The sequence below is a fragment of the Plasmodium relictum genome, assembly GCF_900005765.1.
Source record: "Plasmodium relictum strain SGS1 genome assembly, contig: PRELSG_00_v1_86, whole genome shotgun sequence".
In the NCBI taxonomy this organism is placed as follows: Eukaryota; Apicomplexa; class Aconoidasida; order Haemosporida; family Plasmodiidae; genus Plasmodium; species Plasmodium relictum.
In genome coordinates this window covers 8886-26703 of record NW_021628748.1, presented here as the reverse complement: position 1 = coordinate 26703, position 17818 = coordinate 8886, and the positions used below count along the sequence as shown (strand labels likewise).

The 17818-nt window shown below is 20.7% G+C and overlaps 2 protein-coding genes across 2 annotated transcripts, besides 2 other annotated features; both read left to right on the top strand.

The window, feature by feature from the left end:
* Positions 1–1226, top strand: PRELSG_0007600 (surface-associated interspersed protein (SURFIN); the record flags this gene model as incomplete). Its single annotated transcript, XM_028676867.1, has 1 exon — positions 1–1226. A coding segment is annotated over one exon (1226 nt), but the record flags the coding sequence as incomplete, so codon positions are not given.
* Positions 1227–2584: 1358 nt separating this feature from the next.
* Positions 2585–4289: a repeat region.
* An 8591-nt stretch (positions 4290–12880) lies between these two features.
* On the top strand, positions 12881–13682 carry PRELSG_0007500 (fam-h protein; the record flags this gene model as incomplete). Its single annotated transcript, XM_028676856.1, has 2 exons — positions 12881–13078; positions 13203–13682. The coding sequence occupies 2 exons, from the start codon at positions 12881–12883 to the stop codon at positions 13680–13682; spliced, it is 678 nt and encodes a 225-aa protein (XP_028531269.1).
* Positions 13683–15855: 2173 nt separating this feature from the next.
* Positions 15856–16757: a repeat region.
* Positions 16758–17818: the final 1061 nt, after the last annotated feature.

Here is a 17818-nt window from a genome sequence, read left to right as displayed (position 1 = left end):
TACAATTAGAGAAAAAAGAGGAAACAAAAATGAAACATATGGAAAGAAAGGTAGAAGAAGTAAGAAAAAGGAGTAATTATATGACATTGAAAAAGAAGCCGAAGAGAAAAACTATAATAGAAATACATATGGTAATAATGCAGGATTGTAAACAGGAGGAATGGGAATTAAACAGAGCAGAATTTTTAGAAATTTGCTTGAATGAATGGTTAAAATGTGAGGATTTAACTGAAGACGTAATGGACAAAGAAGTTATGATGAAAGGAGAAAAGGAATGTATTGATGTATCATTAGAAAAACAGAAGATGTTATCGAAGAAATGGATAGAAAGACAAAGAAAGATGTTGGAAAAGTGGAAAAAGGAAGAATGGTTTAAAAATTTGAAAGAAGAATGGAAAAGGGAGGAAAATATGTATACAGAAACAAAAGATAAATTAGAATTCATGGATAAACAAGATAAAATAGAGAGTAATCCTACATTAGAGATGAAAAAAGAAATATGGAAGCAGTGGATACGGAGTCAAAGGAGGGTATTCATAGAATATTATAAGGAGAGATGGTTTATGGAGTCGTTAGAAGAATATGAGAAGGAACAACATGAATTTATAAAAGAAAAAAACGAAGAAAGCGTAGAAGAAAAAAAAAATAATTCAGAGAAGAAGAAAAGAGAATCAGGAATAATAAAGGAGGAAGTAGATAAGAAAATAAAGAAGGAAAGGTTAATATCTAATATGTGTGCAGAGATACATATGATGGTATTAGACCAATGTAAAAAGGAAGAGATAGAGTCCATGACAAATGAGTTTCTTAAATCATATATAGAACAAAAGAAAGAACATGAAGAACTTCTTGAACAAGAAATGGGAAATAAAAAAGTAGATGAAATAGAAAAAGAAAGGGAAATGAATATTATGATAGAGAAGAAAAAAGAAAAATGGGAGTGTTGGAAAAAAGAGGAATGGTTTCAGGAGTTGAAGTTGAATTGGAAAAAGGAAATGATACATATGAAAGAAATAACGGATACTATAAGAGAAGAAGTAGTAAATCCCATGTTGAAAACACAAGTAATTGAGAAACAGTGGCAAGAGAAACAAAGGAATATTTTAAAGAAACGGAATAGACAAAATGTACATGAAAGATCAATGAACAACAACAAAGATGAAGAAGCGATAGAGAAAGAAAATGATGAAGGCGACTTAAAAAAATGGGATATTACAATATTATAAAACCTAATATAATGTGTACACTATGTCTTAATGACTTTTTAATTTATTTATTAATTATCCAATTACTTTTTAGAGAACTAGTTATTAATAAAAAATATTATTAACCCTTTATAATGATAAAAGTAAGTTTTCCAATCAGGAAAATAAAACTATTCATGTACCGGTTAACAAAGGTGTTATTAACCTTTTATAATGCATAAATTTAGATTACTAATAAGGAAAATACTAGACATGCACTAACGTTATTTAAAAAGAAAAGGAAGTATATATATATATATATATATATATATATATATATATATATATATATATATATATATATATATATATATATATAGCTATATTTTTTTTGTTTTTATTTTTATTTTTGTTTATTTTACTTATATATATATATATATGTTTGTAGTTATTTAATAATAAAAAAAAAATTTTTTTTTTTTTGTTGGCATTTGAATAGAAGAAAGAATTAATTTTTACTTATATATAAACTATTGTATGAGCTGATATAGTTTGTGTTGTATTTGATTTGTATATTTTGAAATAACATTGAATAATGTAGAGTTTAATTTTTATTATTTGTTATAACTTAATTTTATACGTGTAAAAGTAAAAATATGTATGTAAAACAATACATATTTGTTTCGTTCAAATTAAAGGTTATATATATATATAATAAAAATAAGTATATGTAAACTAAAAGTAGATATATTTAGTTATTAATTTATTAATTTCCTGCTCAATGACTTTGCTAGAGTATTAAGCAAACTAATTAATAAAGAGTATGTATAACTAAGTATACGTTTATATATATATATATTCGTTTTTATTATATATATAATGTTTTCTTACTATGTATAATATTTAATTCGAATTAAATTTTACTGTATCTTTAATAGACCTATTAAACTGTTATAAATGAGTTTTTATTTACAAAGAATTAATATTTCTTTTAATTCAAAAAAAAACATACATACAAATTATAACAATTAATAAAGTCAAAACATTAATTGATTCAATGTTATTTAAAAAATATACATTAAATATAACATAAAAATTACACTTTTTATATCTTAAGTTCTTTATATAAGTAAAAAATTAATTCTTTATTTAATTCGAACAAAAACGTCAACTCTCCTCCCAAAAAAAAAAATAATTTAAAATTTATTTTTTTTTTTTACAAAGATGCATATAAATAAAAATAAACAAAACTAAAACAAATAAACAAAAAAAACATAGCTTTATATATATATATATATTTTTTTTTTTTAACTATCATCAGCGCATGGCTAACTTGTATATACATGACTAGTAAACAAACTTAATGTACTATAAAAGGTTAATAATATTTTTTATTAACCAATATTTCAACGTAGAACATTCATTTTTAATATATTACCTTTTGATTTGAAAACTAATTCAACATAATTCCAAAGGATAATGAAGAATATTTTTATGGAATTAATTCGAGAAAAATGTATAGTTGTATATATTGATGACATCATATTAACAAAAACGATTTTTGAACATTTTAGAATATGTAAGAAGGCAATTGCATTACTTATTGAAAATAATTTAGGAATAAATGTAGAAAAATGTGAATTATTTAAAACTTTTATAACCTATTTAGGGCAAATAATAGATCATCAAGGGATAAGACCTTCACCAGATAGAATAAATACTATTATGGAAGCTGCAAGTGCAAAGACAAAGAAACGATTCAGATCTTTTCTAGAAGCGGTTAATTATTATAGAAATTATATTAGAAATTTTTCTGAATTAACTTCTAGATTAAACCCTTTGACATCTAAAAAGGAAAAGTTTATATGGACTGAAGAATATTCTCAAATATTTGAACAGATTAAGAGAAAAATGGCTGAAATTACATCTTTATCATTCTCTGAACCTGGAAAACCTTATATCATTTATACTGATGCATCTGACTATGCTATAGGTTCTGTTTTAGTACAAATAGATGAAGAGACTGGATTTAATAAATTTATTCATTTTACTTCTAGAAAGTTTAGTGATGTACAAAGAAAATGGAGCACTATAGAAAAAGAATTATTTTCTATAGTAATAGCATGTGAAACCTTTGACTATTATATATAGAAATTCAAAACCTTAATTAAAACGGACTGTAAAAGTTTAACAGGATTATATTCAATTAACTCAGGGAAACTATATAGATGGAAATTAAATCTATCTGAATTTAATTTAGAATTTAAACATATTGATGGAGTTAAAAATAGTTTAGCTGATTGGATTACCAGGTCTGTAGAAGATGATATTGAAGATCCCAATTACATGGTACTGCAGTGTTATAAACCCTTTGAGGAAAATGAAGATTCACATGTTATACCATCAGTACAAGAAATAGCTGAAGCTGTTAAGATGGATAAAAAGGAAATACCAAGAGATGTGATATGGAAGGACGAATTTTCTGTACATTATAAAACAAGAAGATTATATATACCTGAGAAATATAGAGTTCACTTAATATATTAGTTTCACAATAGTAAATTTTCTGAACATTGTGAAGCTAATAGAATACTTAAAAAAGTTCAAAAACATTTCTGGTGGCCTAATATTAGTAGAGATATTGAAGAATATGTTACAAATTGCTTAGTTTGTCAAGTAATGCGTAATAAAAAGTTTAAATCCAATTTAAATCAATCATTATCAAAACCGAATCTTTTGATATGTTTTCATTAGATATAGTAGAACCAAGAAAATGGAAAGGAAAAGAATATTATATACAAGTAGCAATTGATCATTTCTCACGTTTTATGGTGACTTCTATAACAGATAAGCTTCCTACTACTATAGACGCCATAAAAATGTTAAAGAATAATTGGGTTCCTTATTTTGGTTGTCCGAAAAGTATACTTACTGATCAAGGTTCTATATACATGAGTAAGGAATTTCAAAATTACGTTATTGATGAGTTACAAATAAAATTGTTTCACACTAGTGCTCATTATCTACAAGAAAATGGTATAAATGAAAGTTCCCATAAAAGCCTAGATTATATACTTAAAACTTTACATACAAAAGATGATGTATTAATTTATAATAATACACCTCATGGTTCAATTGGAGAAACTCCATACTTCACTATATTTGGAATTGATTGTATATATCCAGGTTTCTCTAGAATAATGCCTGAAACATCATAAGAAGTAAGAATTCTTCACTTAAAAGATCGTTGGAAAAAGATATATAAAGATTTAAATAAAATTGATGAGAAATCGAAAATTATAAGAAGAGACATTAATATAGGAGATATCATTTCATATGAACTGTCCGATTATGAAAGAAAACAATTAGAACATTATAGTGGAAATTGTCAATATAAACCTTATTGGTTTTTTCCTTATAGAGTTGCAAAGGTTAATGGTAATGTATTACAAGCTACACCTATATATTATTGATTTATTAGTTGGCCATTTAATGACTTTGCTAGAGTATTAAACAAACAAATTAATAAAGAGCATTTATGACAGAGTTAAATTTTATTACCTCTTTTAATAGACTTGTTAATTGTTATAAATGAGTTTTTATTTACAAAGAATTAGTAATTCTTTTAATTAAAAACATACATACAAACTATAACAATTAATAAAGTTAAAACTTTATATTATTCAATGCTATTTCAAAATATACATTGATTATCACAAAAACATTATTAATTTTATCTTTTATTTTTATAAAAGATAAATAAATTTTTATTTGATAAAAATTTCTCATCAAAAAAAAAAAAAAAATATTTTTTTTTTTTTTAAAATATTTCAAAAAACAAAAATAAACAAACACAAAAAAAAATATGTATATATATTTTTTTTTTTTTATTTTTATTAGTGTCAGTACATATTAATTTGTACATACACATACAATAAACTAGCTTAGTGTACTATAAAAATTATAATATCCTTTGTTAATCAGTCAGTGCATGGATACTTGTATATGCACGTACAGTAACCTAGCATATTATACTGAAAAAGGTTAACAATAGCTTTTATTAACCAATTATAGAGGTAACTATATAGAGATTCCTTTGGCAAAAGTTAAGTTTCTAAGTCATAAAACCAGAAAAATATATGAGAATCAGTTAAAGAACTTAATATAGATTGTTGACAAAGATAAAAGGAAGTCTATGCCTACTAGTTTATTAGAGCTTAAGAGTCCTTTTGATATTTATGGAAAAAGTAATGTTATACCAGAAATGTTAGTTAAAGGAAAAAGTGGAAACATATATAAAGATATACAAAAAGGTTCAAATATTGTAAAATGGGATAAAGAACAAAGAAATAAAGTAACATAGTTACTTTTTACATGTGGTGAAGAGTTGATCAATGAATAAATTCATTGCCCTTAATTAATATACAGTTTAAGATTTGTCTTAATAAAATTTGTATATATATATTCGTGGTTAATTTCATAATACTAGACAATTATTTAAAACTTAAGTAATTATGTCTTATCTAAGAGTGCATTGGCAGCTAAAAGTTAAGCTACTAGAACCTTGACCAACTTAGTGTGTTGGTTAATAAAATTTGTTATTAACCTTTTGTAGTACACTAAGCTAGTTTACTACTTATGTATGTACAAGTTAGCCATGCACTGACGCTAGTTAATAAAAAAAAAATAAATAAAGTTATTTTTTTTTTATTTATTTGTTTAATTAAAAATACATACACCTTTGTAATTAAAAAAGAAAAAATATAAATTAAATATATTTTTTTTTTTTTGTTGTTAAAATAATTTTTTTTGTTATGTTATGTTTTTTGACTATTGTTTTTTAAAAATTAAATAAGAATTAATGTTTACTTATTAAAATTTAAGAGATAAAAGAAATATTTATCCATTATGCAATGTATATTTTGAAATAACATTGAATAAAATAAAGTTTTGACTTTATTAATTGTTATAGTTGGTCTGTATGTTTTTAATTAAAAGAATAAGTAATTCTTTGTAAATAAAAATTCATTTATAATAATTAAAAAACTAATATATATATAAGCGTATATTTAGTTACACAATGCTCTTTATTAATTTGTTTGTTTAATACTCTAGCAAAGTCATTAAACGGCCAATTAATAAATCATGTGTCTAATTACTGTTCTTTTTTAAGACACATCTCGGTTATGATTATATTGTCTTTTTTTTTTTGGATGAATTCTTTTTGGGAAAGAGATTGAAAAAGAAAAGGGTAGAAAGTGTATTTTTTTTATTTTATTAAACTTTTATATATTTTTATTTTCTTAAAAGTGATTTAATTAATTTTGTATTATATATTCTATGCATAATACAAAATTATAAAGGAGTCCTAAAACTTGCTTTTTATTAACTTGGATATTCATTGCTTTTATCCAAGTCTTTGAACATCCAATTAATAAATCAAAGAAACAATTAAGATCATTTTTAGGAGATGCGATTTATTAATTACTCGTTTAGTGACTTTGCTAAAGTACTGAACAAACAAATTAATAAAGAGCATGCATAATTAAATGTGAGGATTTTTAGTATATATACTTATTTTTATTATATTGGTTAATGAAAATTTTATTATTAACCTTTTGTAAAATAAAATGAACTCTAGTCAGGAAAATGTAAGTCAGTCATGCACTGGAGCTAGTTATAAAAAAAAAATTTATATAAAGTCATTTTATTTTATTTATATACATCTTTGTAATTAAAAAAAAAATTAAAAATTTTTTTTTTATGATTTTCGGTTGGCGCTTGCTCGAATTAAAAAGAGAATTAATTTTTACTTACATAAAAAAATTCAAAATATGAAAAAAGTATAATGTTTATGCTGTATTCAATGTATGTATATTGAAATAACATTGAATAAATCAGAGTTTTATTTTTTGTTATTTGTTATAAATTTTGTGTACGTATTTTTAATTAAAAGAATATACTTATTTTTTTTAAATAAAAACACATTTATAAAAATAAACATATATCTGTTTAGCAATACATAATAATTTAATGTATAATATAATTATTATACATTATAAAATACCAATATATATATAATAAAAATAAGTATATGTATATTTAAAAAACGTATATTTAGTTATACATGCTCTTTATTAATTTGTTTGTTCAATACTGTAGCAAAGTCATTAAACAGACAATTAATAAACCATATATATAGTAATATTTATATTATATAATATTTAATTTTGAATTAAGCAATTATATATTGCTTAACAGACATATTTTACTTTTACAAATGTATTCTTATCTACAGAAAATAAGTATATTCTTTTAATTAAAAACACACACACGAAACTAAGTTATAACAAATAACTTAAATAAACTCTAAGTTATTCGATGTTATTTCAAGATACACATATCCAATATAGCATAAGCATTATACTTTTCATACATTAATTTTTATCTTTCAATCAAAAATTAATAATCTTTCAACTCAAAAAGTCAACTTATCCAAAAAAAAATTAAAAAAAATATTTTTTTTTTTAAAATTACAATAATATATAAAAATAAAATAAACCAAAATAAAAAATATAACTATATACATATTTTTCTTTTTTCATAATTAGCATCAGTGTATGTTTGACTTGTATTTTCCTAACTAGTACTAATTTTATATCACAAAAGGTTAATAGTATCTTTAACTAAAATGCTAATTATTATAGAAATTTTATAAAGAACCTTTCTGAATGGACTTCTAAATTAGTTCGATTGTTAACCAAAAAGAAAAATTTTATACTGATGTAGAAGGATTCTCAGATAATAGAACAGATAAAAAGAAAAATCTCTGAAATAATTTATTTAGTTTCCAAAACATGAACATCCTTACAATTTTAGTATTAATATATCAGATTATGCTATTGATTTATTAATTGGTCATTTAATGACTTTGCTAGAGTATTAAACAAACAAATTAATAAAGAGCATTGTGTAACTAAATATACGTTTATATATATATTAGCTTTTTAATTATTATAAATGAGTTTTTATTTACAAAGAATTACTTATTCTTTTAATTAAAAACATACAGATAAACTATAATAATTAATAGTCAAAATTTTATTATATTCAATGTTATTTTAAAATATACATTGAATAATACATAAACGTTTCTTTTATCTCTTAAGTTTTAATAAGTTAACATTTCTTCTTTTAATTTTTAAAACACTAAAAAAAAAATAAAAACATAACATGAAAAAAATAATTTCGACAACCAAAAAAAAAAAATATTTAAATTTTTTTTTTTTTTTATTACAAAGAAGTATATAAATAAAAATAAACAAACAAAAAAAATAACTTTATTTTTTTTTTTTTTTTTATTATTAACTAGTGTCAGTACATGGCTAACTTGTACGTACACAAGTAGTAAACTAGCTTAGTGTACTACAAAGGGTTAATAACTAATTTTATTAACCATCATCATAAGAAAACTATATATATATGTATATATATATATAAACGTATATTTAGTTATACAATGCTCTTTATTAATTTGTTTGTTTAATACTCTAGCAAAGTCATTAAACGGCCAATTAATAAATCAGTATACTAAAAAAAATTATTTTTTTTTTTTTCCTAAAGACGCTTTTAATTGGGAAAAGTGAATTTTTTTTATATATACACAAAATTGTTATAAAGAAATATTTTTTGGAGAATAAATTGATAAAGAATTAACGTTAAAAAGAGGTAAAATTTACCACCTACTGTAGTTATTTTTTTAAGAAAGACAGTATATGTATATTATTAAACTTTTATAGGCATGGAGTATTTATCTTTTAATGAAAGTAAATATTAATTTTTGTAAAAATTTATGAATGTTATAAATTCCTAATATATTAAAAATAAATAAAAAATTTATTTAACGTAGCATTAATTAAAGGATTTTAAATACATTATAAAATAAATTGTTTATTTGATGTTGTACAGTTTGATTATATAAGGATAATATACTATCCTTTATAAATAATTTTATAATAAATAAACTGTTAGAAACGACTTTATATTCTATTTATTTATTTGATTGTTTAATATATTACAAATACATTTGTGCAACTAATTAACAAATAAAATATTAACTTTTTTTTACAAAGTTTTTCTCTTTTTAAGATAAATATATGTGTATATATTAATTGTTTTACTTCATGTCTTTTGTTATTTGATACTTAAAAAAAAAAGAAATAAAAATATGACTATGAGAAAAGTTCTTTTCTCTAATAAATAAAATAAAATAATTTTTTTTTTTCATATATTCTATTGTGCACATGTTATATTGTTGTCTTCGACTCATGCTTTACGTACATAAGACAAAAATTATTCATATAATTTCCTTTATTAATATAATTAAAAATAGGTTAATATACCATTTATTTTATATCTAATTTATTATAGTGTGAACAAATGGAATGTAGATTTACACTTTTTAAGTATTAATATGTTGTCAATACTTATGAAAAATTCTTTTATATTCTATTACTTTTTTTTTCTTAGAATATTGCTATCAAATTAGAGTTAAAACATTATTTTGAATTTCTTTAGAAATTATACTACTAAATGAATAACAATGAAGCATAATTCTAATTTATATTTATGTCATTAGGGCATACTAAAATGAAAAATACTAAAAAGTTTATGTTTTATGCTAAATCTCAATGAAACTTCTCATAAACTTTTAGATAAATGTTTAAACCTTTTAAATATAGTGAAATTTTCAAATCAAGATAATAATACAATATTTTAAGATATTTTTCATTTCCATAAAATATGAAAGATAGATAAAGCTTTTAAGAAATTTTGAAAAAAGGTGATTATAAAAATATTATAAAGAGAGTTACCTTAATTCCATTAAATAGAAGAAATTATATTCTAAATATCGTTGCAAATCTTTTGAACTTTTTAATTTCTATTTTAACAAAAACAAAGAAAATTATTTACACATGAATTAATTATTTAAAGATAAAAATAAAAAATTAAAATATTTATCTCTTATGTATGATGTTTTCATGGAATTAAGAAAAGTTATATTTCCTAGACATTACATACGTTTTATTATGGATATGTATAAATAATTAAAAAGAATGAATTAATATTAATATATATAATGTGCTTCTTCAAGAGTTTTACTAAAATTTAACAAAAGTATTATTTACCTTTTTAAGTACCAAAATTAATGATATTATGTGTTATAATGGGTTGTCTATATACTTAAGATATTTAAACAAATAATGTCCAATTCAAATTGACATTCTATATTGATTTATTAACTGTTCTATGGCTATGGAAGAATATTAGACAAGTGAATTAATAAAGATCATGTAAAATAATCTTTACTAATTTTAGTTATTGCAAAAATATACCTCTGTTACAAGTAAGTTTTATATATTCGTATAAAATAACATAACATTTATTTTGTTAGAGGCATTTATTTAATTTAATAAAAATATATCATTTTTTTGAGTTAAAAGAAGTTAATAATTCTTTGTAAATAAAAACTCATTTATAACAGTTTAATAGGTCTATTAAAAGATGCAGTAAAATTTAATTCAAATTAAATATTATGCATCATAAGAAAACATTATATATAAATAATAAAAACGAATATATATATATATATAAAAGTACACTTAGTCATACATGTTCTTTATTAATTTGTTTAATACTCTATCAAAGCAATTAAGCAGCCAAATAATAAAACAATACCATAGCAAAGTCATTAGACAGGCAATTAATAAACTAGCTAAAATTCTTTTAATTTTGAAATTAAATATACTATTTATTTTAATTTTGTAATTCCATGATCTATAAAAAGCTCACTAAAATAGCAAAAAATATTCAGTACTAAAAAAAGGATTATTTTTCTTATTAATAAAATTTTAATTTAAAAAAATATTAAGAAAAAAAAAAAAACATAAAAAATTTTAAATGCTATTATTATCTTACATTATTAAAGTAATGTAATGTTGTAATATTATAATATCCAAATTAAAATAGTAAATATAAAAATTTTATAAGAAAATTTAATATATATATTTTTTCTCTTTTATTGTATATTCTTAAAGTCCACATATACGCGCTAATAAATACTTTAGATACATGGGAATACTGTTTAGAATGCATCTTAATATTTGGAATAACGCAATATTATTTTTCTTATTTTTTTTTTTTAAAAGGTTATTTTAATTTAAAAAAAAAATTTTTTTTTCATTACTCTTTTTTATGTTTAACAAGAAGAATTATCAAATGAAATGACTGAATTTAAAAAATAATTTTTTGAATTTGAAAAAAAAAATGATTTGTTATTGTTTCGAATTCTTTTTATATAAAAGAAGCAAAGAAAAAAAAAATAAATGCAATCATGAATTACATCATTATATTGCGCAGAACAAGAAAATTATGGCAAGATATTTTAAAGATATTTTTTCATATAAATGTGTTCATTTATGTTATACTATTGCTCTACTCATTAAAACATGCATAATTGTATTAATTTAAACTCGAATAAATTCCAAATTCTTTAAGAAATTTTTTAACAATCAATTTAATAAACTAGAATCTTTATTGATATTAAATTTTATTTTATATGAATATATTTTTATGGGTTATAAATCCTTTTTTTATTATGGTAATGCAGATAAATATATATTAATAACTTTTATTGATCTTTTCTTTTTCCTTACTGAAATATTATCATTTTTTCTAAAAAAATATACATGTGCATGTGCCCAATTTCATATTATAATTTTTCTTCATAATTAAAATGTTAGTTCATAATAAAATCATTATGTTATCATTAAAATAAAATTAAAATTATTACTTATTACATTCTTAATATGTAATTTTAAAATTATTATAAATGTATACATTTTTCTTATCCTTTTATTTTATTTTTTGTTTTCTCTGTTTCTTTTCCTAGGCATTTTTATTATAATATAATATTTTTTTATGAAAAAATTGATGCATGCATAAATTTCTAATTTGGACTTTATTACTTTCTATAACTAAACATTATTTTCTTATACATCATTATAGTTTAAATTATAATAAACAATAAAGATACAATTGATTAAATTTAGTATAAATATAAAAAACATCACCAGTTATGTTATCTCTAATGTTTATTGAATATTATATATCTTAAAAATCTATAGAATTGTTATCATCACGCTTATAGTTTAAATTAAAAGATAATTATTTTAATATTTTTTGCTTTTCTTTTCTATTATTATCACAACTTAAAATAATTAGCATTGTTTATTGCATGAACATTATTTTTAATATATTCTTCATTTAAAATTTTGATATTTTAATTACATCCTTTTTCTCTTTTTTTAAAGTAAATAAAAAATTAGAAACACTTGAAATTTTTATCTTAAAATAAATTATTAAAATATATGCTGAATTTTCAATATCAAATATTCAATGGAAACATGTTTAATATTTATCAATCAATTATATTTTAGTAACATTAATATATAACATTTTTATGAATACTTTAAATGGTAAATTAAACAAGATGTTTGAATATAATTATTTTTCTTAAATGTTTTAACATTTATTATTGTTATATTGAATTTTAAAATATTTATTAATTTATTTTTTATTTAATTTGCTAATATTATTTACTACCATAAATAAATAAATTTAAATAAGAAAAAAAAATGAACAGGGGACAAAATGTTATCTTGAATATTAGTCTATATCTCGGTTACTACTCTCTTGTAGCTAAAAATTTCTTTACTACAGATATGTCAACTTTAAAAATATACAATAAAAAAGAGAAAAAAAAAGTATTAAATTATATTATGAGATTTTTTATGTTCATCTTTTTATTATGGGTATCACAATGTTCTGATAATGTAAAATAATTATAATACTTAAAAATATTTACATTTTTTAGTTATTACTATTTTTTTAAATTATAATTTTATTATTATGAAAAAGTATTTTCTTTTAATACTGAATTTTTTTTTACAATTTTAGGGGGTTTCTTTTATATCATGGAATTACGAAAATGAATTAAAAAACGTACTTAATTTAGGAATTAAAAGATCATTAACAGAAAATAAAAATATGGAAATGCAAGCAAAAGAAGGATCAAATTTCTGTGAACATGTAGTTGTAACAGAAGAAACTTTAGAATCATGGAATAAGCTAAATAATATAGGGGAGAGTGTAGATGCAAAAGAAGGAAATGAAATAGAGATAGAAAAGAAAAATCAAAAAGTAAAATCTAATGAAAGAATTTTAGGAATATGTAAAAATAATTTTAAACTAATTATATTGTCTCTTGCTCTTCTCCTATCAATTTTTTCTTTTACATTTGCTGTAATATATATGACTTCATATAATTTAAGTATTCATCTTCCGATTTTTGAGTTTTCTATCATACCTATTTTAATTATTGCAATATTTCTAGCTTACGAAGAAGTCAAAATTAGACGTAAAAATAAATTTAAGTAACTTATTGATTTATTAATGACCTTTTTAATGACATTGCTAGGATATTAAACAAACGAATTAATAAAGAGAATGCTTAATTAAACATAAGGATTCTTATATGTATATACATTTATTTTATTATATATATAGTAGGATTTTATAATATATAATATTTAGTTTAAATTAAGCAATCATATATTGCTGAACTAGCATATATTTACTTTTATAAATGTATTTTTATTTACAAAGAATATGTATATTTTTTTTTTAAAACACACACATAAAATTAAGTTATAACAAATAACAAAAATTAAACTCTAAGTAATTCAATGTTATTTCAAAATATATAAATTGAGTACAATATAAAATTTATATTGTTTATGCATTAATTTTTATATTTCAATTAAAAATTAATAATCTTTCAACTCAAAACGTCAACAACTTAAAAAAAAAAAATTCAAATTATCTTTTTTTTTTTTAAATTACAAAGATATATATAAAAATAAATAAAAAAAAGAATATAGCTATGGATATATTTTATTTTTTTTTCATATAACTAGCTTCAGTGAATGGTTGACTTCTATTTTAATTAGTAAGCTAATTTTATAATACAAGAGGTTAATAACTGATTTATTAATATCCCATTTAATGACTTTGCTAAGGTATTGGTTTGTTAATTGCTCGCTTAATGTCTTTGCTAGAGTATTAAACAAACAAATTAATAAAGAGTATGTATAACTAAGTATACGTTTATATATATATATATATTCACTTTTATTATATATGTATAATGTTTTCTTATAATATATAATATTTAATTTGAATATTAAATTTTACTGCATCTTTTAATAGACATATTAAACTGTTATAAATGAGTTTTTATTTACAAAGAATTAGCACCTTCTTTTAATTAAAAACACACACACAATTTATAATAAATAGCAAGTCAAAACTTTAATTTATTCAATGTTATTTCAAAAATATACACTGAATATAATATAAACATTATACTTTTTATATCTTAAGTTTTTATATAAGTAAAAATTAATTCTTTATTTAATTCAAACAAACAACTCCCCAAAAAAAAAAAATAATTAAAATTTTTTTTTTTTTTTTAATTACGAGGACGTATATAAATAAAAATAAACAAAACTAAAACAAACAAAAAAAAATAGCTTTATATATTTATTTATTTATTTTTTTTTAAACTAGAGTCAATGCATGGCTATTGTATATACACTACTAGTAAACTAACTTAATGTGCTATAAAAAGTTAATAATATCTTTTATTAACCAGGTATTGAATAAACAATGTAATAAAGAGCATTTTTATAAAGTTTAATCTTTTTATTTGCTTATGCTTTTCCTTTTTTTTTAGTGAAGTTGCATAAAGATGTTAAAATGTTTAATTATTTGATAATAAATAAGTATTCAATAGTTAACATATACTTGTAATAAATATCTTATATAAACATACATACATAATATCTTTGATTAAAGATAATGTATTTTGCTTAAGTTTATATATTCTTAAAACTTCACTTTTTTTTTGGAAAAAAAATGAATTAAAAAAATTAAAAGTAATATATTTCTTTATGAAAACTAAAATGTTAAAATAAATTAATTTAAAGAATTTTTTTTTTTAATTTAGCTAAAAACTCATGATTAGCGTTGATGGAATTGTGTGCCAGGCTAAATTTCTTTATACTAAGCTAGGTTACTGGTCGTGTATTTACAAGTTAGTCATGTACTGAAGCTAGTAAAAAAAAAAAAATAAAAATTTTTTTTTTTTTGGTTGTTATTGGAAGTTTTCGAATTAAATAAAGAATTAGTTTTACTTATAAAAACTAAAGATATAAAACTTATAATTTTTGTGTTAATTCAATGTATATTTTTGTAATAACATTGAATAAATTAAAGTTTTGATTTTATTAATTGTTATAAATTGTTTGTATATTTTTAATTAAAAGAATAAACTGATTTTTTGTAAATAAAAACTCATTTATAACAGTTAATAAATCTATTAAAAGATGTAATAAAATTTAATTCCGATTAAATATGATGTATCATAAAAAAAAATTATATATATAATAAAAACGAATATATATATATAAACGTATACTTAGTTATGCATGCTCTTTATTAATTTTTTTGTTTAATACTCTAGCAAAGTCATTAAGCGGGAAATTAATAAATCAACTATACTCCACCATCAAGAAAAGTAAAGTTTTTACTTTGTATTTTGCTCCTTATCTTGTCTTATAATTTCCAATCCTTCTCGTACTTCATTATTTATTTTACTATATTTACTGTCGTTCAGATATAAAGGTGTGATTTCACTTTTCTCGTAAATGTTGAAAAATATTTTTGGTTTCAGTGATTAAGGATGTATCACTTTCCTTCTTTTATTAAATACTTAAATTAAGTCTCTAAGTTACATCTCATATATGGATTTAGTCTTATTCCCTAATAATTTTATTTTTGTAAGAGGAATTTGGATTTCATATCCTCTATAGTATATTGGTATAGCTTTTAATATCCCGTTACTAATTTTAGTTACTTTGTGCGGAAAAGACCAATATGATTTTTATTTCGTATTTCCACTATGACATTTCATTTGATTCCTTTTGTAATCGGATAGTTCATACGAAATAATGTTACCTTAATTTCTTTTGTTTTTATCATTGGTTTATTTTTCATTTTATTTAAATCTTCGTATACCTTAGTCCATAGATCTTTAAAATAAATAATTCTCATCTCATGGTTATTTTCTGGTAATAAGTTCGAAAATCTTGGACAAATACAAACTATTCCAAATACTGTAAAACAGGGTGTTTCTCCCACACTACCGTGAGGTGTATTATTATATATTAGTACTTCATTTTGTACTATTTCTCCAAAAAGTATATCTTTTTCTATATATAATGTTTTAATTATATAATCCAATACTTTATAAGAATTTTCATTCATCCCATTTCCTTGCGGATAATATGAACTTGTGTGATGCAGTTTGGCCTGTAATTCCTTTGTGATATATTCTTTAAATTCTTTACTCATGTAAATTGATCCACGACCAGTCAAAATACTTTTTGGACATCTGGTCAATGAATAATTTCATTGCCCTTAATGTACAGTTTGATGTTTATCTTAATAAAACTTATATATATGTTCATAGTTAATTTCATAGTACTAAATTATTTATAACTTAAATAATTAATCCTTTATCTAGGGGTACACTGCATGCGATAAGTTACTAGAATCCTGACCAGCCTAGTGTGTCTCATTACTATTTTTTTTGACACATCTCAGTTATGATTATATTACATCTTCTTTTTTTTATTTTTTTTTATTTACAAAAAAAAAAAAATATATTTTATTATTATTATTATTGTTTTTTTTTTGGAGAAACATGGAAAAAGAAGAAGATATCAAGTGGATTACTTTTATTTTATTTAACTTTTATAGACTTTTATTTTCTTAAAGTGATTTATTAATTTTGTATTATAAATATAGAATCTATAATACAAAATTATAAAGGAGTCCTAAAACTTGCTCTTTATTAACTTGAATATTTATTACTTTTATTCAAGTCTTTTAATATTCAATTAATAAATCAACATCCAAAAATAGCAATCCAAGTATTTTTGATTATAGAAATTGTGTCAGTAGCACTATATGTCTTTTTAGTTACGTTAGTCAACATATAACGTGAGTAATGACTTAATGGTTTATTAATTGGATATTCAAAGACTTGGATAAAAGTAATGAATATCCAGGTTAATAAAGAGCAAGTTTTAGGATTCCTTTATAATTTTGTATTATAAATTCTATTTTTATAATACAAAATTAATTAAATCACTTTAAGAAAATAAAAGTCTATAAAAGTTAAAATAAAATAAAATAAAAGCAATCCATTTACTATCCTTTTCTTTTTCAATCTTTCTCCATAAAAATTAATTCTCGAAAAAAAAAAAAATTTTTCTTATTTTTTTTTTTTTTGTGTAAATAAAAAAAATAAAAAAGAAATAATATAATCATAACCAAGATATGTCAAAAAAAAAATAGTAATGAGACACACTTGGTCAAGGTTCTAGTAGCTTACTGCATGCAGTGTACTCCTAGATAAAGGAATAATTATTTAAGTTATAAATAATTGT